This window comes from Galendromus occidentalis, unplaced genomic scaffold (genome assembly GCF_000255335.2).
Source record: "Galendromus occidentalis unplaced genomic scaffold, Mocc_1.1 scf7180000077485, whole genome shotgun sequence".
In the NCBI taxonomy this organism is placed as follows: domain Eukaryota; kingdom Metazoa; phylum Arthropoda; class Arachnida; order Mesostigmata; family Phytoseiidae; genus Galendromus; species Galendromus occidentalis.
In genome coordinates this window covers 2071032-2092122 of record NW_003805473.1, presented here as the reverse complement: position 1 = coordinate 2092122, position 21091 = coordinate 2071032, and the positions used below count along the sequence as shown (strand labels likewise).

Here is a 21091-nt window from a genome sequence, read left to right as displayed (position 1 = left end):
ATTCAAGGAATTAGGCAGCCATTGACCACCTTTTCGAGGGAAGATGGGATGAACGTTTCGTTACGCGCAACAGGTATATGTCCTTGCTTATTAGATTGAACAGATTCCCGAAGCAATAATGTAGCTCCTCGACGCCGACGACACGCCAAGGAATCGGCAAAGACAGTTCGGATGGAAAATCGCAGTGAATTTCTCGATGACCGCTGAGCATCGATAGACGCCGCTCTGCCAGTCGAGTTGAAAATTTTCTGGCTGTAGTCGAGGGTACGCCCTGTATCGCATACCTTCCACTCCTAGGAACTCTTCCCAACGAGGTATTGATTCTCGTAGACGGACGTGTATAGCTTCCTTATCTCGAGGAAATCGGATTCAAAATGCATTGGTTTATTCACAGTAGTAGTATCGAGGAGAGGTCCTCGGAAATAGCGAATTTCCTGCTGTCGTTCGGGAATAAGGTCGTTTGATCCTCAATGAATCTACAGTTTCGATGCGTTTTGAGAAAGTTGACCCTAGAGTTCCCGTCTAGCGGCAAGCCACAGAATTCAACGATTTTCTCACAGTCGCTCTCATCACAGTTGAGCCAGTCCGACAGCACGGCCAGAGGGAACGCGCAGCTTCTGCTGCTGAAAGCCACGTTCAGGATTTGCAGAAGATCGAGCCTAACACTGTTGAGGATCTTGCTGACTAAACACGACTCTAGAACGTGCAATTCGTCAATCGAATGAAGAAAGCGGAAATTATTCGACGAAAAATAGGTCTTTGCAAGTTTCAGAACATGTTTCATTTTGGATTTGATCTCCGGCGACAAATTGAAAGCCCTATAAACAATTCTGGAGCTGCGGAGATTAATGAGTAACCACAAAGATTCCATCAGAGGACGATCTTCGTCCTCGATTTCAAGCTCCTCGTAGATTCGCAAGAGTTTGCCGAGAGTGTCTACGAGATGGGTGTCGTTTATTTTGGGATCGAACGAACTCAGCGGTACGTCGCGCCCAGAGCAAAGAACCACCGATACCGTATAGAACTTCACGCATCGAACCAAGATTTTTCTCGTCAGAACACACGCACTTTGCTGGAGTGTGAGATCTTGACGCACAGCCCATAATCTATCCCATATGAAGGGGTAACACCTCGGGAAGTCCGCAAGCCTTACTGTGTCACCCAGGAGATACTCGACGGTTTTTAGGAGGACCGCGGGAGGGCGCACGTCTTCAGGCTTCTCGGCTGATCTTCCAGCGGCCGATCGAGTGTACCTCTTGAAAACGACTTCTCTTTCGAAGAGCGGATCGAGCTGTCTATTTCTCGTGCGCTCATCGACTTCCCGCTTCGGACAGAACTGAGCACACATTCCGACGAGGGTCATGGTCACTCACTCGTGGATAGCTTCCGCGCTTAAACAGCCAATGCCGTCGAGTGCTTCCCGGATCTTCCTCCGAGAAACTTCCGACTGGAGCGAACGTCAGCTGGTTCCAAGCAAGGCCGGCAGCGAGCTTCTGATTCCCTCCCGATACGCTGCGCAAAACAGGCGGTGTCTGGGATGGAACTCGCGCGCTCGAGTCTGCTTCTGTGTACCGCGAAAAGAAAAAGAAACCTATCGCGGCAGGAAGCCACTCTTAAGCTCAGCCATCGATGCGGGAGGAGAACGCTCTTCGATACGAGAGAGGAGAGGAATACTCGCGGAAGCTTCTTACATGGGACGATCTATTCGGTGGCGCGACTCTCTCACTCGAAACTTGGATACTTCTAGACTAGGGAATGTGAAGTCTATTCAGGGCTCGTCTCGTCCCGCTTCTTCTCGGCCTGGGAATGATGATTATTTATCAATCCTAGAGGAAACGGTTGCCCTGCGTTGGGTCTCGCGGAGGCTCGAAGGAACTCCAAGGAGCTAAACGTTATACTGTGGAAGGCGCACTATCCAAGACGGCAAGATCTCTTGATATGATTGATACATCGCATGTACAACCCTTACTCCTTACTGTACGCCGAGGGGGGGGGGGGGAAGTTCCTTGCTGGAGAGTGTGCTTTTTGAGTTCTCCTAATCGAGATTTCTGCGGCCATTATGTTCCCCTCGGAAAAAGCAGGGCGCTCAGTATACAACGGTGTCCCGGTTGGAGACATGAACGGGCGGTTGGTTGTCTAATCGGCATTCTCGATTATCCAGTCCCGAAACTTGCTGACGCGAGTGTAAACTCCAGGAACTCCTTTCTGGGCACACTTGAAGCCAAAGGAAACAACGCCTTGCAGACACCATCTGTCTGCCTCATCGCGAACCAGCAAAGGTCCACCGGAGTCCCCCTGAAAGATGAATTCGAATTGCGGAAACTCAACGAGCTATTATGTGGCTGGGGGGAGTGGGATAAAATCGTCAAATCGTACCTGGCAAGCGTCATGACCTCCGACGTCTTTGCGTCCCGCACAGACCATGACGTCCTTCACTGTAATCGCTATTTTCTTCTGGCACTCCTCGTTACTCCAAATCGGCAATGAGACTTGTTGCAATACCTGCGACTGAGGTCCGCCGAAAGACGTTGAGCCCCAACCAACGACAAAACCTGCGACAACGAAAGATGTTTTTCGCTAATGTGCATTGATAAATTCTTATCGATAGTGCAAACTACCTCCTCAGGAAATTCTCCATACCGTCGCGACCGGCTGCATCGGAATCGTCGGGAAGGCAACAAGGTTGGACCTTGGTCGAGAATTCAATAGGATTTTGGAGCTTCAGTATAGCGATGTCGGCGTAATAATTGGTCGCGTTATAATCCGGATGCTGGACGATTTTCTGCACTCTGACATCCCGTGACGGATCACCGTTTTTCAAGTTGATCACACCGATTCGCGCGGAGAGATCTGAGGCTTTCATACTGAAAAACCGCGAAGCTCCGTGAAAGAAACGATACTCAAGGATTCTCGATCATGCATTCTGATCGCGCTCGGGTCCTCACTTCTTCAAGCAGTGCGAAGCGGTGATCAGATGCCAGTCAGAGACGATGGTAGCGCCGCAGAAGTGGTCCAGACCGGCGCGCGATGGTCTCATGAGGGCTGCCTGTGAAATGAGTATGGTCTGAGAGAGGTCGTCTCAGCTAAAGAAGTTTAGAGGAGCAAAAGTGAGCGTAGCTCCAGAGCCCAATCCCCGAGAGAAGAGCAAGCTGACAGAGAACATGAGATAGCTCGGTGAGGAAGAGATTTACCTTCTATCTACAGGGTGCGTGAGTGAATTACGTGAGAAAGCTACTTCTTGCACGGCGATTCTTTGGTGTTGCTCTCAGATCTGTCGTTGCCACTTACAGTCCAACTCCAGTCGTCTTTGTGAACCTCTTCACCGCCCACGATTCGGGATGTTGTGCTTACGCCACAAGCTGGAAGTCATACGTGTTCTTAGTCTCCATTCATCGATTCATGCCGTCCAAGTCATTTTTCAAGATTCTTCTATGCGAGCGGCTAGACCCATAAAGGGACTTTGCTGACGTCATCCACTGCAGCGACATCCATGCTTGGTTCCGCTGTGCTCAGAGAGGAATCTGTCAGACGATCTGACACAAAAATGATCTCCGGGGGAATCTCCCTCAATTGAATAATTAATCCCTCAAAGCAAAGCTTTCTCTCGAAGGAAAGTCGCTTACGCCCCTCGTCTTGTATTTCGGATTATTCACGATTCTTTTGAAGCACTGATGTACGTTTGCTCCGCGATCGGAGTCTGACTTGTGTCCGAATGAAAAGACCTCCGACTTTTGGCGTTGGCCTCTCGCCAGTGCCGTGATGTTCCGACGACTGCCACGAGACCCTTGAACCCGCTCGCGGAGGAGAAAAATGAAACATCGATCAAAGTACGCATTCCTTCCCTGTGCGGTCGTTTCGCGCGGGGCATTCGAGAACTTTCCGAACAAGTCGCTCCTCTCGGAACCCGTTTTCGCTCGTTCAGATCGAGTCCAGCTCTCTCCGTGAGCTAGACGATATCCTTCGAAGATATTGAATGATCGCATCAAATTGGGCACCCAGAGCAGGGACTCATGGATTTCCGGAGGTCTCGAACTGTGATACGAGACTTCAGGTCTCACGCTTTCTCGATTAGTGTATGGATTGAGGTCTGGTGAGTGTTCCTCATCGTATTCTCGTAAGGAACGAGATTCGGCCGCCCTCAGATATCATCATACAATGCATTGTAATGCTTACACGTTTGGAACTTCAAAATCGGCTTCTGTGTCTCCTTTTTGTCCTCGAAAGTGGCACCTGGCGAGTACAATTTTTCCTCCAAGAATCATGAAATGCGAGTATGTTTAAGAATCATGAAATGCGAGTACGAGCTTGGCGAGCGCTGAAACAGGCGGAATTTACCATCAGTGTGGCTCAAATCCGGATGTCTCTCCAAGTTAGCTGGCGACTCGCCAGGGTGTCTCTGAGGTCCCTCAGGACCTGGTGGCCTCTCCGGTCCGCCTGGACCGGGTGGTCCTCTGGGTCCATCAAGTCCATGAGGCCCGGGTGGTCCTCTGGGTCCATGATGCCCGGGCGGTCCTCTGGGTCCATCAAATCCATGAGGCCCGTGTGGTCCCCTCGGACCGCCTGGACCGTGGCGAGGCCCAGGAGGTCCCCCAGGGCCCCGAGACCCATGTGGTCCCCTCGGCCCATGGGGACCACGTCGACGGTGGGGTCTCCTCTCGCCGCCGGCGCCAGGACCGAATTCAGGTCCGGGACCGAAGTGTGGACCGAAACCTTCTTCCAGAGGGGGATGTCGGCGGTTCCGGTGATGGGCTCCGAATTCACGGAATGCGATTTTTATACGGACAGTCCCTTCGAAGTGTCTTTTGATGCGTCGTCGATTTCCAGCGTCTGCGAATTCTCGATTGTTAGGGTGGACTCCATCGACGAGGATGACTTGGCGGAGGCCATCGCATTCTGAACGAGAGGAATCACAGAAAGTAAACTCGCGGGATCCTCCGCCGGAGAATCCGGAATGGATAAGACCCCTCATACAAATCCTACACGATCCGTCGGGGCAATGTGACGAACCTTCATTCGCTACGGAGGCTGACCCTGTGGGATCCGACGCGAGATCAGTATGGTTTGGGTCGACCAAGTGGACGAAAGGTAGCAAGGACGCGAAGCATATCCACTTCATATCTGTAAAACGATCGTCAAGGATGACTTTACTTCGTTCGGTAGATTCGATACTCTCTACAGTGGGAATCCGCTGCCAATAGCAGCGGATCGACCTCAGCGATATGCGTCACAGCACTTGTTCCGGGGAAATCCGAGAGTAGGTGACGCCTGTTTCACAACGATTGAAAGTATTTCTTCCGATTCGGAGAGCGCGTACCGGTGACTGGAAATCTAGAAATTCACTTCGGCGCCTCCCAAGAATCTCAGAACCCGAGGCTTGGAGCACCAGCTCCGGAAGCGGGAATGACTTACACATTATTGCAAGGATCTTTGCAGGGAAAGGCTGCTCCTTCCAAATTCGTGCGCGAGAGGGTCCAAAGTGAACTCACTTCCGGAAAAGACAGCTTTCACAAAACGCAATGTCATAAGTGATCTGTCAACAACTCCTGCGTGTTGTTCATCTCACAGATACACGATCAGAGCACGGAAAACGCGGTCGTTTCCGCGGGCGTTCAATCGGATCCCTTCCCCGCACCCATCGCTGCACGGCGTCTGTTGCCCATCGGAACGGTGCTGTTGAGGGAGAAGCCCCGGAGATGGGCTTCCTTGGCGATTTGCGATCAGGCTTAGGAATCTCCGTCTCGGTAAGAGACGTCGCGGGTCTCGGCGCGTCTTCCTTGACAGGTGACGGCACACATATACCGGACTCTGATCAGCGGAGCTTTCTGTCGAAGCTGCCTCGTCGTCGAGCAACTTTCAATGAACCTCTGTCGGAAGGAAACAAGCAAGCGAGCAAGCAGGGAGGGTCGCATGGGTGAGAAGGCAGTCGTTTTGTGCATAGACGGCGCGAGCTGGCTCTCGATTCTCGTTTCTGGTGGGACGACTCCTCAAATACGAACGTCATCGCTTTTATGATGTTCGCTCCACTCACTGAAAGCGCATCTTCCCCGCATGACCCGGAGGAGCCGTTTGGGTCCGGTCGAGCTGCTCTCGACTCCGTCATCCGGTGTCACCGGATAGATGAGCGGCGTTCTCTCCTCCACGTCACGGAATTCGCAATACGGTAGCGTTCGGAATCATGAATATGATGATGACCCGGAAATTCCTACCGCAGAGACCATCAACGAGTACTGATGGGGGAAAGCAGGCGTCGACTACGTGAAAAGTTTCCTCGAGCACCCTCGCGTACTCGGTACATTCTATCGACAGCTCTAAAGGCAGAAAAATCATAGAACCATGATGATCATGTTCAACACTTGCCTCCTCAAATCACATGATATCAGAAACACTCATCTCATTCATTACGAAAAACGGATCGGCCTCTTTTCCCTGAGCTCTCCCAGGTGCGTCGGCGTGGGGGGGGGGGGGGGCTAGGGGGACTAAAGCCCCCTGCCCCATGCGAAGACGCGATCTAGCTTTCCCTTCCATGAAAATTCTGCGGACGCCACTGAGCTCTCCCGGGGAATTTGGTCACCTGAAGTCCGCCTTATTCTTTTCGAATCAGTCCATGCGCCTGATGATTATTTTGCGTTATTTCTGTACTATTCCTAATCCCAGTCGATGAGACTCTCACTATTCCCATTCCATTTTTCCGAAACACCCCGTCACTCATCTCGCACTGCTCGACGATCTCGGGCTCAGACGGGTGCGGGTTCTAGGTTTGAGAGACACATAGATATGCTCCCATGCGGGACGAGCCGTATACTGAGTGTGCCTCCCATAGAAGTTACTCTCACGCTTCTTACAAAACAATAATATGAATAAGTTTATTGAACATTCGGAGCTCGTAACACAGCTTAAGGTTTTGTAAGGCATTAGTCGTAGAGGAGTATGTCCCGAAAATCTGTTAAGGTCTCAAGAGTTGAAAAGCTCCCGGCTGATTGATAAATTAAAATCAAGAGCAAACGTATTTCATGAGAGACGTCAACAATCGATTGGTCTGGTCTCTCCCGATCCCGTGTTCCGGTCGACCGGATTGAAGGATCATCCACATCCGTTTCCCCCGTATCTTATTCACCATCATCGTCGTCATACATTCAGTTGATGAATACGAATTTGTTCCCTAAAGCGCTACATAATCATTTAGACTCCCCATAGTCCACGATACTCGATCGCCGACTCGACCAGAACAAGTTTCCGTACATTAAAATAGACGCTCAAACATTCCTCATCCGCCTAGATAGAATCAGAAAACTGATGATGAATCCGCGGATCGAGACTGACGCTGTTTCAGTAGCGTCAGCGTGCTGCCTCCGGTCCGGATCCGGATTCTGGCATGGAATGCGGACTACCATCCTAATTGTGGAAAACGGCACCCGTCTCCTCGGAGTCGGATCCGAAATTGATGGGTCTTGTGGCGTGAGTCGAAGATAGCAAAGCTTTCTGCCTACCGATGCACCGAGCAGGATACACGATAAAAACAATTCTTCCCGTAGAGGGGGCGATGAAGCCAGTGCAGAACTCGATGCGCAATGCACTCCGCTTTCAGGCGTGTAGAATGGTCGAGACTAGTTTTCAGCGTTCGTTACGAGAGTTGCATGGCTCCTTCGGCGTCCTTGACGCATTCGAGTCTCGAGCGAGTTCCGATAGACCCAGTTCTCGCCCCTATCACTGAACAGCTGCAAAGTTAGAACAGAGGATAAGACCACGAGAATCGAAAATTATTCCCCGGATCTCTGGCTGAGGACGAGTCGCCAACTCGATAGTATCCGCCGCGATTTCTGAGAGGTTACGGCTAAGATATAACTCGGGAGTGAGAAATCTATGGATGACTTTCGCTCTCAACTCACCCTTTGCTTCCACCGCTTCCCTGTCTCATTGCGTTCTCGGGTCTCGTCTCGTTGACGTTGTTCGAGAAGAGTCTTATGTTCGGTAGCCTTATCTACATTTCCTTCCCGGAGGTTGTAGGTGACGTTCATCCAGAGCCTCCTGGATTCGTAAGGCAGCATTTCGACGGAAGGTCGAACCTGTTTCTTGATCGTTGCCGTAGTGTGCGGGTTGAAAAACTCGAACGTCTCGTTCGTGTCCAAGTATTTAGCCGTCATAAGATCGTTCCACGCTCCCGTTATCTGAACGAAAGGCGTCGGAGATCGAGATCCGTCGTTCTGAGGTCTGTGGATGACTCCTTTGACTTGATGCTTCTTTCCGCCGAATGTCGGTTTCGTCAAGAAATCTATTTTCGCATTGTAACCGGTCTTCACACAATTAATGTGCACTTCACCCCCAAGTTCTACCCACGGCACGCCGAGAATGGAGCGCGCGTAAGCCGATGGGAACGTACAAGTGTACTCCTCGTCGTACTTCTGGAAACTTATGCAACCTTGGCCTAAATTTTGTACAGCAACAGAAAGCCCCAAGAATTTACTCTTGGTCCAGATGTGCGCAGAACATGTGATTCCCCTTGATATACACTCGGCGTAGAATGCCGAAACGGGCGGATGATGAGAAACTTGTTCGGCCACGAAAGTCACGTCGTCTTCTGTCGCCCATGGACACGGCCCATCCGATGCTGCTCTCCTCTGTGGAGGCGGGGGAGGGATTGAAAATCGGTCAGTTACGCGTCGAAACCCGCAGGAAGAACGGAAGTTCGCTAAACGTATCCATCATTGATCCTACCTCGGAGCCAGCTGGCGACAGAGCGTAATGACACTTGAATATTTCCCCAAGGATCGGATTGTAGGGTTTCTTCGCGACCTCCGCATTCCTCCCGGCGTGGAAAGCAGACAAATACCATCGTACCACCTCGATCATCCGCTTTTCCGGAGTCGTCTGGTCAACGATGCTGAAACGCGAAACGGAAGTCGTGATGGCAATGCTCGACCGAACACGAATTGACCCGGGAGGGAATCCTATTTCATGCGAAGCCGTTTAGCTCCCTCCCGTGTGCAGTCGGGTAGTATTTCCCCCTTGGGGAAGACGACGGAAACTCACCTTACGAAAAGGTCGGCATGAGCGAAAAAGTCAGCATACATTTCCAGCAAGGATCTTCTCTCCAAAATGAAGGTCGGGAGCGTAACTTTGGTAAGGTCCATTCCAATGCGGATCTGAGACACAAGATGGCCGAGGACGCTGGAAACCCATGAAGAATTTACGTCGCTACAATCTTAGCTCCTGACCGTTCTTTTAGTAAGCTGTCAACGGAACCCGGATTCCTCCACCCCGAGAGATCTTGAGGCGGAGGTTTCTCAGATGCTTGTTCGAAACTTGACAATAGGCCGGCCGCTGACCTGAAGTTGGCGTTCTGGTCAGCCGAGTCCGACTGATTCTCATAGAGCTCATCGAACTCGTGAGGTTTCATGTGGGAGGGAGCTTCGGGCGGCGCCACGAAGGGCGTCATGTCGGCTTCGGACAATTCACAAATCGTCGAGCTCTCCGACGGACTCTGTACGATATTGCCTTGCGATGGGCGCCCATCTCTGGAATTCTTGCGACCTTTCTTGAACATCGGAGCGTGGTCTGCCAGAGGACTATCGGAGAGGGGAGTTTCGGTCCCTTCCTCTGTACTGACGGCGTCCTCGCACGCGTCGAAGAAGTCGTCGTCCGATTCTTCGTTATCACTGTCCTCCGACGACGAATATGAGGTAGCGGGCACGGACGAATTGAAGTTGGAAATCTGCAAGGATTCCGTCGGCGATCGGATACTTTGAAGCGACCCGTTCGTTGCGGCTGCCTTATCTCGTTGGCCAGCGACGTCGGTCGTATTCTAGAGGGAAAACGTACTCGATGAGTTCCGATCCTTCCTGGATGTTCGATTACGCTCAACGAGGACCCATCGTATTGTATATTCCTACGTCGAATATGAGTTTGCTCACCTTGGCGATCTGCAGAGAGACAATGGAATGCTTCACAGTTTCGAGGAAGGCCTAGAAGAGACAAGATTCAGAATTTCCAGACAGGATCCGGTTTCGCAAGATCTTAGAAGAATCTCGCGTAATCTGCGCTGGATCACATTCGTTCAATTTGCGCAGCCTGAGCAATGGGAATTTCTTTTCCTGGAAGCATGCAGGGGCGTGACTTACATTGGCATTATTGCAAACGCCGTCAAGCTGTGAGCGTTCTCTCTCATCGAGAACTTGGGTCTTCTTTCGCAATTTCTGCAATTAAGAATGCGACCGGTTATTGGACTGAGCTTCTCACAAACCAGGGGGAAATCTCCGACCCAATTCGATTGAGAGCGTGACAGAAGAACTATCAGGGATCGCTCAATCAAGATCCTCATTTAATTCTCGGAGACTCGTCACGAAGCGTCGAGTCGCGAACGTCATCATGCAGAGCGACCCGTGTGGATATGACAATAACATCGTTTCGGGCACCGCTAGGATGGGGGAAATTGATTGGTTTCGCTGTCCTGAAGACTCATTTGAATTACAATCAATCATGTAGGTTACTCGAACTGGTACCGGTTTCGAACGTCAAGGAGTGTTCATACATACGTGACCATTCTCTTGAATACACCAGTCATGCAACGATTTCTACGAGGATGACCTACAGGATTATTTCGGGGTGAGCTCGGTTCTATTCGAGAGAACCGGATGCATTCCGGTTGGGGAGAATCGAGACGATCGGGATTCATCTGAACACGGGGAGAGTCCATGTACATTCTACTCGAGGAGAGCCCTGGCACTTTTTCCACCATGGGGGCGCTATTTTTGATTAGCCACCGCTACACCGTCGCTTCTCACGTCAGCCAACAACAGTGAAATCGAGCACAGGATATGAACGTGTTGCTTTTAATGCATGCAACAGTGGTGTTCGCAATAGCTCAGTCGACCGCTCGAACGATGAATGGACAGACGGAAAGTCTGTCGGTCGGTCGATCGTTCGCACAGACGAACAACCTGCCGCCTCAATGAAGGTCGCAGCCCGACTGCAAATGTAGCGGGCACCATAATCGGAATTTTCTAATTTCCGCCGATCTCCGCGGAGTCGCGGGATGGATTCGTCCGAGATAGCTGTCCCTCTTTGACTTTCGATCGATTCCACCGAGCTAGGTACTAGTTCGGGTGAACAACGAAAGAGGCCAAATTAGTGATCCAGTAAATCAACAATCTACGTGGGATCATAACCAATCCTTGACAGTCGTACTCTCGGCATGTCATATGCGGATCACTATTCGAACGTGATCGATAACGGCGTCGACTCTCTCAAAAATGACGAACGTCGGGTCGCTCGTCGAGTCGTACAGCCCGCGCACTCCTCACGGGATTCGAAGGGTAGTTTTTTCCGCATTCCGGCCTCGACCAATGAACACCGAGTTTTTTTTCAAAGCGAGTGTTCACTTAGGCGTCAATGACCTCCAATCCTGGGAGCTTCGGACGATTATCCGCACGGGATAAGCTGAACAAAGACGGGTGCAACACTAAGGAATCGACCCGCGACGAAGTCAATCCTTGTTTCCGGAATGAAACTCGAAAAAAGGTCGGAGGATCTACGACTCTGATGATCGACGAGGCTCAGGACTCGACACGGATGGAGCTCGAGAACGTGTAGATTCCGTCACAGAACTATTTTCCTCTACAATCCAAGGCTTTCCAAAATCCATCCGCCCCTCGCGACGATCCTTTAGCTCTGGGGAAATACCCACGACCATGGCAGGATTCCCCTCACGTATTCAGAGATTCCGGACGACCTTGCACGAGATCTAATCAATTCGATCGCGTCGCTCATTAATCTCTTCGTCGAGCCCTTCCAGCAGCAGGAGTCTCTGTGCGCCCCCTTGGCGGCCGTTCGCTACGCCGGGGTTTTTCTGTCGCAATTGAGGTGAGCGTCGGCGTCGCCTCATTTCGCAGACAGAAGTTAAGTTTGAACAGGAGCAAGCACCGCCAGCCAAGTTCACAGACGGCAACTTATTCTCTGACGTCGGCATCAATTACCGATCGCTCACTCTCGGAGGCACTTTCGAGAAATCGATCCGGTTGATCGGTTGACTGTCTCGAGATTTTCTGCTCACATCCTCAAATCACAATTGTTTCACGAGCGAGTGACAGAAGTTGAAAATCGTCTCCAGGACCAACGCACTGTACTTTCTGTAGCTCCAGAAACGAGTGTCAGTCGCTGTTCTAATCGACTCGCTGCTGCCTGTGACGGCACAGCTGACCGTACAGCTTGCGCCATGGGATATGATTTCATCATGCATTCGCTTAATTCCGATGCAGTTCGGACGTTGTTATACCTACGATGACGTGCAGCACACTCCACCACCCAAGGCACGTTTTACCACCGCTTCCATGTTAGTCGTTGCGTTGAACACACTCGCAGAACAAAACCGACCCGCTCAGAATTCCGTGCACTCGGGAAACGCTGCCGCCGTCGCCGCACACTCTAAAGCCAAGCAGCAGCAGCAGCAGCAGCAGTAGCTGCCCGTAACGAGCAACGACGAACCGACCGACCGACCGAGCTAAACTAGCCAAGCAGCCAGCCCCCTTACTCACTGCCACTGGCGGCTGCGGCAAAAGGGCCCGGAGCTCCGACGCTTAAGCTAATCGACGGAACCAGGGGCCCGCCAATCTGACAGCAGCTGCTCGGCCGGCCGGCCAGCCAGCCGAGCAGAAGGTCGTCAAGGAGAACGCAGACGGAGAAGTTGAAAATTTTGGCTCATCGCGGGGCGAGGGCAGAAGCGTTCGCAGCGTAGCAGTGACCAAGACTCGATGCCTGACATCATGAGCGAGCCGCGGTAGAAAGGCGCGAGACCCGATGTTCATCACCCGCCGTTTTAGCGGCACCACGTGAGACACCGCTGAATCTTCTCCATTGTGGTGACATTGGTCCGCGCGTTCCGAGTGTTTACCCGTCTCGAAGAGAGCGCGCTCGCCTGTTCTTCGAATTCCAGACATCATGCCGCACCCCTGGATTGCGAGTGAGTCGAAGGCGTGAGTGAGGTTCGGGGTCTGAACGACTCGGATCTCTCGTGCTCCGGAGGGGCGAGAGCGCGAAGACCCCTATCAGCTGCTCGCGTATCCAGCCCGTAGAACCGCAGCCCTCTCTCGCATCCAGTGGCGCGGCGTCTCGATACATGTTCGGGCGAGCGAGACTAGCGAGCGCACTATCAATCCTGAGGCCGAGTCCTCGCGGCGTTGTCCACCCGACGCGTTCTGCGGCCGTCCACGGATTTCGTGCGCTCAGTGCAGCTCTGAGGGATCGACCGTTGACGCCTGAATCGACGTTCCCTCGAATCGTGCCGAGCGAATCGAACATGAAGTACATTCTGGTCACCGGTGGTGTCATCTCCGGAATCGGGAAAGGTGTGATCTCATCGTCGATAGGCGCGATTCTCAAAGCGGCCGGTCTACACGTGACCGCCATAAAAATCGATCCGTACATAAACATCGACGCGGGAACGTTTTCTCCGTACGAGCACGGAGAAGTGTTCGTACTTGACGACGGCGGCGAAGTCGACCTGGACCTCGGCAACTACGAGCGTTTTCTCGACGTAACCTTGCGGAGCGACAGCAACATCACCACCGGTAAGATCTATCAGAGCGTTATCAATAAGGAACGAGCCGGGGACTACCTTGGAAAAACGGTCCAAGTCGTGCCGCACATCACCGACGCAATTCAGGAATGGGTCGAACGAGTTGCGAAAACACCGCTCGACGGAGTTCACGTGCCCGACGTGTGCATCATTGAGCTCGGCGGAACCGTCGGGGACATTGAGGGGATGGCATTCATCGAGGCCTTCAGACAGTTCCAGTTCCGTGTGAAGAAACGCAACTTCTGCTCCGTTCACGTTTCGTTAGTTCCCCAGCCGAAAAGTACTGGCGACAGCAAGACGAAACCCACTCAGAACAGTGTGAGGGAATTGCGCGGCCTCGGAATTTCCCCGGACATTATCGTATGTCGGAGTGAGCATCCGATCAACGATGAAGTCAAGGACAAGATCTCTAATTTCTGTCATGTAGAGCCCAACCAAGTTATATGTTTGCACGACGTGCCGAACACGTATCACGTGCCGGTGTTCCTGCGTCAGCAGGGCCTAGTGGGACTATTCGCAAAGCATCTGAATCTGCACGTCGAGCTCGACCAACAGTCTCTCGATGCGTGGAAATCTCTGGCGACTCGTAGCGACAGATGTGCCACCATCGTGACGATCGCGCTCGTTGGGAAATATACGAAATTCGAGGACTCGTACTCTTCGATCATCAAGGCCATGCAGCATTCAGCTCTACGGGCCGATCGCAAACTCGTGATCAAGTTCATCGACGCCGAATCTCTCGAGAATAGCTACAAAGAGACAAATCCAGTCGAGCACTACGATGCGTGGAAAAAAATGTGCGAGACCGACGGCGTACTCGTTCCCGGCGGTTTCGGCACCAGAGGCATCGAGGGAAAAATCGCCGCGATAAAATACGCCCGGACCGCGAAGAAACCTTTCCTTGGGGTCTGCTTGGGATTCCAATGCGCTGTGATTGAATACGCGCGTGACGTTCTCGGCCGCAAAGGGGCGACGTCTTCGGAGTTCGTCAAGGAAGCGTCAGGCCAGGAATTAGGAGAAGGATCGACTGATTTCGTAGTGATCGACATGCCCGAACACCATCCCGGTCAGATGGGGGGCACCATGCGATTGGGAAAACGGGAGTCCATCTTCCAAACCGAGGATTCGGTCCTCCGTAAATTGTATGGCAATAAAGCCGTCATACACGAACGTCACCGTCATCGATACGAAGTCAATCCGGCTGTGGTCGACGAGCTCGAGAAGGCGGGATTGAGGTTCGTCGCCAAGGACACCGATAACCAAAGGATGGAGGTGCTCGAGTTGCAAGACCATCCGTACTATGTTGCCGTTCAATACCACCCGGAGTACGTTTCTAGACCGCTGAGACCGTCGCCACCGTACCTCGGTCTGATCTTGGCCGCATCGGGTCAGCTCGAAAGTCATCTCGACAGCGAACTGGGAACCCTGCAACAGTGTTCCGAGGCTGACCTATGAAGACAAGACGTTCCGACCAGGAGGTCGAGGAGGACTCCGGTTCCAAATCGCCGGCCGGTTGTTCGCCGCCGGACACCTCAGGACGAACGATTGCATTTTATACCAAATGTCGAAAGATCGCGATCGCCAATCCGACGAGTTCTCGATGTACAATTTGAATTGGTGCGGGATGAAAGGATATTTTTTCAAATGTTGTATGTAGTTTAACCCTGACGTGTTGCGTGCAGACTGTTTCGCAGAATGCAGAGGATTCGATGATTCCGTCGACGGAATAAAGAGTAATACCTTCTTGTAGACGACGCGAGAATTCTCTCTGGGCTCGAGTTGTTCAGTGACAGACTATATCGGAGTCACAATGTCGGATCCGAAAGCGGGCTATGGAAGAATTCGACGGAATGAACTGTGTAATTCTACTCCTCGACCAGCGGTCTCAACCGACTGGCCAGCGGCGAGACGCTTGTGGTAAATATTCTCTTTCCAGCGTGCGCTCCAGAAGAGGCACAACTCTCCGGCCACGGCATTCATACTTTCACTTTGAATGCGAGACACTCGACCGACTGACTCGACAACTGAGTGACCGACCACCGGATGGCAGCGAATGCCACATTCCCGATTTCTTCGAGATTTCAAGTGGGTATAGAGGAACGTTTCGAAGCGATGTCGAAGAAGAAAGTGATCGAGACCACAGGTTGTGCATCCACGAATCGATCGCTTCCATCATCAGGGAAGTGGCAATCATCCTTAATCAGGGATTCCAGACACTCGTGGGAGAGGTGGCGGGCAAGGAACCAAATCATGAGAATTCGGTCGGTACGATCGTCACCGTGGGTATTCGAGGGCGTTTGTGAGAGCCCAGCAGCTCTGTTGAGAGTCTCCGACAATCGAGTTAAGCCGATCGAATATGCCGCTTCCCCCTCTCTCGCTTAAAGGATCCCGCTCCTCTCGAACCGACTTCAAGGTTCAGGTGATTACTCGGAAGCGTCGAAGCTCGCGTCGGTTGACAGACTGCATTTCCATCATTATTGAGCCGACGGAAGGTCTGCCCTTGTCAAGGACTGTTTGCACTAATCCACTCCTAGACAGAGGACAATGGAGGGTTCTTAACTCACGTCAATCTGCTGTATCAGAAGCTGAAGATAGCTGTCAGCTTCTGCCAGCTTGTCATCGAAGTTCCTCACAGAAGTCGGCCGTTCCCAGAGATGCTGAAATAAACAAGCCTAAATGAATACAGTTGCTCGAAATTTCGTTTGCTTGATGTGACGAGCGGAATGATAAAGGCATCCGTGCCTCAGGAAGTACACAAGACATCCTTGATATTCTCTGCCGTATTTACCAAGTTATGATGAGCGTGTCTGTGAGTGTGGCGCAGGATGGTATCCTCGAGTGCGCGGACCCAACGCTGCCGCTCCTCAGCGTCACGAGCTGTGGAGAATTGCCGAGTTTTAATTGAGAGTTCTGCCTCCTGAGTGAGATTGCGTGACAATCTGTTGCTCGAAAGGACTTTCTTCAGGTGAGCACAGGTGGCAAGCACGGGGTCCGCTTCATCGCCCAGAGTGCTGTTCCGAATCGAATGATAGAATGCTGTCACTGCGTATATGTATCTTGAAAGACCTGTTCCGTGGTCAGAGCCGTATTGTCCCCACGGCGGATTCCCACGGAATTCCCGGGGAATCCATTAGTCATGATCCCAGCTTGACTTCGGGGTGATTCCGTGGACATTGAGCACCGAGGGAGGGTCAACCGACTGGCGCACTTCGGTATACCGCAGGCCGCCGTGATTCCTGACACTCGAATTTAGAATATTCGAAGAATTCCAGGGCATGCCCGTGAGCAAGGCATCGACTCAAGCGAATAGATTGGCTCGCTCGTCACTTGCGGAACGAGCCACCTCTCGGAGCTCGTCTCTCGCCGTTCGATAACGTGAACTTGGCTTCACGAGATCAAGCGACCGCGAATTTCACTCCGGCGATACCTAGTGCGTTGCACTCACTTTGAGGAACCAAGCGCTCGGGACGCCGCGCCGTGATTTCCCACCAGGAGAGGGTCCTCCACAAGATGGAACTGACAGCACATTTACCCGCATGAGGACCTCGAACCAATGACGTTGAAGCAATACAATAGGGAATCGATATTCCCCTTCCCCATGAGTGTACGTCATTCGATTCGGGTTATGACGTGAGAAGGGAGAAGTACCATGAGCCACAGTATTTTCGGGAGCCACTCACCTTGGAAATGGAATCCCTTTCGGTCTACACGAATCGTGAAAGTGGAATCGTCTTCGTCGTCGATCCCGATCACAGCTCCTTGAAGTCTTACACAACCACGACGAGCTCCCCGCGCCATGTTTTCTTTCGACTGAAATAGGTTTTCCTGTTATTTACCACGCGCACCACTCACGAACACTGCTGGATTCCGACGTCGGAATCAGGCGCCCGGGAATCGGCAGAGAATTGTCATCGAGCAGCTCCGAGTCTAGATCGAACAAAAGGCTTTTCCGGACACGGCTATTTCGGTCACGTTTCTCGACATCTGAGAGAGTGATCAGACTTCGGAGAGTACCTGACCTATGTTCATCTGACTTTGACGGCTCTGAGCCGGGACCGAAGAGTCTCAGAGCTATCCTGAAAAGCCGCGACCCTGACGTCCTGCTTTGCCGACTCGAGGAAGAGCAGGAAACTCGTCTGCATATTGGATGTACCGTGAATCTGATTCGCGATCACGCCTGATCAGTATTTCCTGAGCTGTATTTTGAGGGTACAGGCGGTGCCATCCACGGAGCGGGGATCGCCAGTTTCCATAATTGCGGCTCCAGAGACTATGCACTGGAATTCCCTAGTCGTTGACCTCTTCGAAATGCCCGGCGAATTCTGTGATATTCGTTCCGCAAATGAGCGTCCCCTGCTTCGAAAAGCTCAATCCCTACTCCCTACTATCCCCAAGAGTCCTGCTTATCTGCCGCACTAAGCAAGCAGACCCAGCCACTCGAGGCTACTTTCGCATTCTAATGATAACCGTTTCCATTGCCCGCGCACGGCGAATGCGCTGCGTCGACAATGATCATTATCGTTGGAGGCGAATCTTCGATGCCGACCTAACGAATCAGCCGGGATACGTCCGTCGGCGGGCAAGCTCGACCCTATGGCTCATGTCCCGCGAACCCTTGCACTGGAGTTTCGACCCGTTCTCGACTGCTGCTTCGATAGCGCTGAAAATCCAATGCCCGGTGGGACGGCTTTGTCTTCTGCGCAATAATTGATTCGGCAAGTGGTAGCTCAGATCCATCGGGATAGAGAAGCGGGAAACGTTCCGAAAATCCAGAATCCTATCGAATCGACCGCAAGTTTGGATCCTCCGTCGCTATGCAGTCAGAGCCGTCTTACCCTCCAGCTCAGTCTATCCGAGTTCGGAGGACGTAGGTCCGATTGCTAGCTCAAGGTATCAGTATCCCGAAGGGCACTCCTAAGTTCCCGAGCACCAAATTCTTCACCTGATGCTTCGTGGATATGCGCCGTAGCGAAAACATGAGAGCGGAACCAGCACGACTTGTTCTAGATAGGATTTCAATTAGACAGTGAGGCTCTGAGCCTCTCAGTTTAGAGAGCCGGAGCCGGGACGTCGGGTGCGGTGAGCTCCGGAACCCCGTTACTTAGGTGGGCGTAGAGGACTTCGGCACCATAAATCAATCGAGTCCGGAGCAAGCTCCTTCGTCTGTCTACGGCAGTCGAAGCGACACGTAGATCAAAAAATAGGTGCAAGCGCCAAAAGACTGGGGTTCTAATCACCCTAGGTAAACAAGTACCCCCTCGCTCTCACCCCCGATACTGGATCTGTACATAAGCACCGCCTAAGCAGAAATAAATGACGAACGCTGTGAAAGGAACCCGGAGCTGCTACTCTATGTCTTATTGTACAAATCAAAGCCTATGAGCTAGTTCCAGGTCATCTTTCCCCAGAACCTGAGATCGGGCATTCCAGGTCTAACACGATTTCTTATCAATGAGATCAGGACATCCATTCGGATGCTCAGCTGGAATGACGGGGCGTTCGACACAAGACTTTCTTCATGTGAAAAATTCGGGGACAATTTCCGGAGAGTTGAGGGATCCCTTCTCCCCGAGCCTGGTAAATCTCGAACGCTGAGTGGCAGGCTCACTCGAAGAAAAACTCACCGTATAGTATGATAGCAGGCCGGCATTGTCGTCAAGAACAAACCAGCGATACTGCCAACCTTTCATCACATTGGTCCATTTCGACAAGGGACCCTCGTAGTTCAGGCTGGCCATGGTTGTTGAGCGGAGTTTATTCTCGACTATTGGTCTCTTGAGCCACCAGAGCGAGACACTACGATGGATTCCCACTATTTCCAGCCGTCACACACTCGCTCACAGTCGTCAGAAACATCCACGAATTATACAAACACTAAATATCATCATCCAGGCGAGATTGAGAGAGGAGCACCCACAGTGCGGCTCGAACGAATCACAAATTCGTACCACAGGTAACCGCGCGGATAGAGCCGGACGGTAGCGGTTTTCACGCTGTGCTGGGAGGCTGCTCGCTCGACGGCCGAATCTCACGGCTATATGGCAGTCTAACATGTTTTATCACGAGGAGCGGTGGAGAATCGTAACGAATAAATGCATTCGATGCTCTCCCGGTGGTACACGACACATTCCCTGCGGCAGGGGCCAGCGAAGTAGCAAAGTTCCGACTTTTAGGACTGACAATCAGCCGGGCGCACGAGCGGGACCACAGCAGTCGATTCGGCTGGGCTCCCAGCTGCTGAGAGAGTTGTTCCATCATACCACGGCGCAGAAAACTTTCGAAGAAGAGAAATGTCCGAAGCAGAGCGAGTTTTCAAGGTTCGTAGGCCCCCAGCGATCGGCTGAATCGACCGTGATCCACGACCAGCGGCAGGGCATTTCGAGCGACGCGTTTCTCGAAATGCCCTGCAGCTGGTCATGAGCATGAGAACCTTCCGCGGGGATGCGTTCAAGCTTCGAAAATTCGCCACGATTTTCTGCTAAAAGTATCCGCCTGCGTTTCAGGTCCCCTTAGACGCTCCGTGGTACGTGGCTTGGATACTCCCGCTAGTCGAGTACGCGGCTGTGAATCCGTGGGAGTTCCTCCAGTACACGATCATGTGCTTGAGTCCCTTCTTGTGCCTCTCTGGGATTCTATCTTGGAAATTGGCGAAGCAGCTCGAGAGGGAAGAAAAGTTGCGCAAAGCGCACGCGAAGCGAACAAACGCGATCAAGCAGAGAAAGATCAAGTAGTGGCCAAAACTCGACACTATTCGCCGGGAACGACCCATGGATCCCATGACGCATCCCATCGAGTCGGCTCGAATATCAATTATCAGGGAGAGAGCCAGAGCGAATCACTAAACAACACCCGCTCCATCGGGTGCTTCCGTTGAACGATGTCATTGCTGCCGAATGGGTATCATCCTGCGTGATATTGTACTAGTGTTGTGAGACCGCATTCGAGACCCGATCTCACCGCGACATTCCAAATCAGGCCTCGGATTCTAGAACGGCTCCGAGTCGGCAACGTTGTAAATTCATGAAGCTTTCTTAATTTCTACCGAGCAATAAAACGGCAGACGATTCCGTTTGATGGTGTGGCTTGACAAGGAGCTTCTCCGACCTCTCTGAATTCTCACACGCTCGTGGGCCCCGGTAGGACTTCGGTCGGCCTTACTCACTCCTTCGAACACCGATTTCTGCGGGCGAAGCCAGCCAATAATTTCGATCGACCTCGCGCTACCCTCCTATTTTCCAAGTTCGTTCTCATTCTCCTCTGGGAGAACGAGCAAAAGGATCTGGCAAGAGCTTCCGCATCCTTCCAATGGACAGGGCTCTGACGGAGGTGGAAGAGGCCTCTTGAGGGATCGACGAGAAATCTAGGAATTCTCAATGCGGTCACCAATGGTTTCCCCGAAGCGGGAGCTTACCCCGTCCTCCCGCTCATGGGTGGCGAATTACCCTGGGATTGAGTGCGTACCTCATGGTTCCTGAGGTACGCACCGCCTCGGGTATCGATGATACATCTAGTTCGAGGGGGGAA

The 21091-nt window shown here is 52.2% G+C and overlaps 5 protein-coding genes across 5 annotated transcripts; 2 read left to right on the top strand and 3 right to left on the bottom strand.

Annotated features, from left to right (window-relative positions):
• Positions 1-388: 388 nt before the first annotated feature.
• Positions 389-1998, bottom strand: LOC100900786 (SAC3 domain-containing protein 1). The gene has a single exon (XM_003745907.2). The coding sequence runs from the start codon at positions 1361-1363 to the stop codon at positions 389-391; it is 975 nt and encodes a 324-aa protein (XP_003745955.1). The 5' UTR covers positions 1364-1998.
• Positions 1999-2136: 138 nt separating this feature from the next.
• LOC100900642 (trypsin II-P29-like) lies at positions 2137-4626 on the bottom strand. Its single transcript, XM_018640484.1, has 7 exons — positions 4387-4626; positions 4174-4249; positions 3289-3359; positions 2946-3046; positions 2641-2864; positions 2377-2552; positions 2137-2295 (listed from the first exon to the last, which is right to left on the bottom strand). The coding sequence occupies exons 1-7, from the start codon at positions 4624-4626 to the stop codon at positions 2137-2139; spliced, it is 1047 nt and encodes a 348-aa protein (XP_018496000.1).
• Positions 4627-7604: 2978 nt separating this feature from the next.
• Positions 7605-19403, bottom strand: LOC100900499 (oxysterol-binding protein-related protein 9). Its single transcript, XM_029112189.1, has 11 exons — positions 19192-19403; positions 17248-17377; positions 16356-16444; positions 16132-16224; positions 10116-10190; positions 9909-9959; positions 9324-9799; positions 9028-9165; positions 8713-8878; positions 7887-8615; positions 7605-7715 (listed from the first exon to the last, which is right to left on the bottom strand). The coding sequence occupies exons 1-11, from the start codon at positions 19303-19305 to the stop codon at positions 7605-7607; spliced, it is 2172 nt and encodes a 723-aa protein (XP_028968022.1). The 5' UTR covers positions 19306-19403.
• On the top strand, positions 12881-15481 carry Ctps (CTP synthase). Its single transcript, XM_003745787.2, has one exon. It carries the CDS (start codon positions 13109-13111, stop codon positions 15020-15022), a length of 1914 nt encoding a protein of 637 aa, XP_003745835.2. The 5' UTR covers positions 12881-13108; the 3' UTR covers positions 15023-15481.
• A 153-nt stretch (positions 19404-19556) lies between the features above and the next one.
• On the top strand, positions 19557-20655 carry LOC100906953 (small integral membrane protein 15). Its single transcript, XM_003745786.3, has 2 exons — positions 19557-19884; positions 20071-20655. The coding sequence occupies exons 1-2, from the start codon at positions 19858-19860 to the stop codon at positions 20296-20298; spliced, it is 255 nt and encodes an 84-aa protein (XP_003745834.1). The 5' UTR covers positions 19557-19857; the 3' UTR covers positions 20299-20655.
• Positions 20656-21091: the final 436 nt, after the last annotated feature.